The following is a 368-nucleotide window of genomic DNA, read 5'->3' as shown; positions in this document are numbered from 1 at the left end:
AAGCGAGAGGGACAGAAAAACATACAAAACATCCCCAGAACCAGAGCCACGAGACTCACTCCCCACGACCCCCTATCTCTTCACAGGTCGAACTGCTGGTGAACCACGAGCCGACGGCGCCCTACCCGAACGTCACGGAGATCTACCACGGCCTCGACCACTTCAAGGAGGACAAATTCCGGCTGTTCTCCTCCCGCGAGCGCCCCTGGGAGATATTTCGGCTTCTGCGGGAGGGTCTTCCCGCAATGACGCGAGACCTCTATCAAAATCCCGCCGTGTGGGATCTCTACCTCAGGAGGACGCAGTTCGATGTGGTTCTCATCGATAATTTTTATAATCAGGTGGGTGTTGTGTTGACTTTTTTTTTT

The 368-nt window shown here is 54.1% G+C and overlaps 1 protein-coding gene across 1 annotated transcript in view; it reads left to right on the top strand.

Annotated features, from left to right (window-relative positions):
• The window catches only part of LOC119587718 (UDP-glycosyltransferase UGT5-like), a gene marked incomplete at its 5' end in the record, with an annotated part of 8,345 nt that overhangs the window by 4,034 nt on the left and 3,943 nt on the right, over positions 1-368 (top strand). The window contains 1 exon segment of the mRNA XM_037936401.1: positions 87-341. Coding sequence (XP_037792329.1) covers positions 87-341 — 255 coding nt within the window.

Source organism: Penaeus monodon, chromosome 23 (assembly GCF_015228065.2).
Source record: "Penaeus monodon isolate SGIC_2016 chromosome 23, NSTDA_Pmon_1, whole genome shotgun sequence".
Lineage (NCBI taxonomy): Eukaryota > Metazoa > Arthropoda > Malacostraca > Decapoda > Penaeidae > Penaeus > Penaeus monodon.
This window is presented reverse-complemented; position numbering and strand designations above follow the sequence as displayed.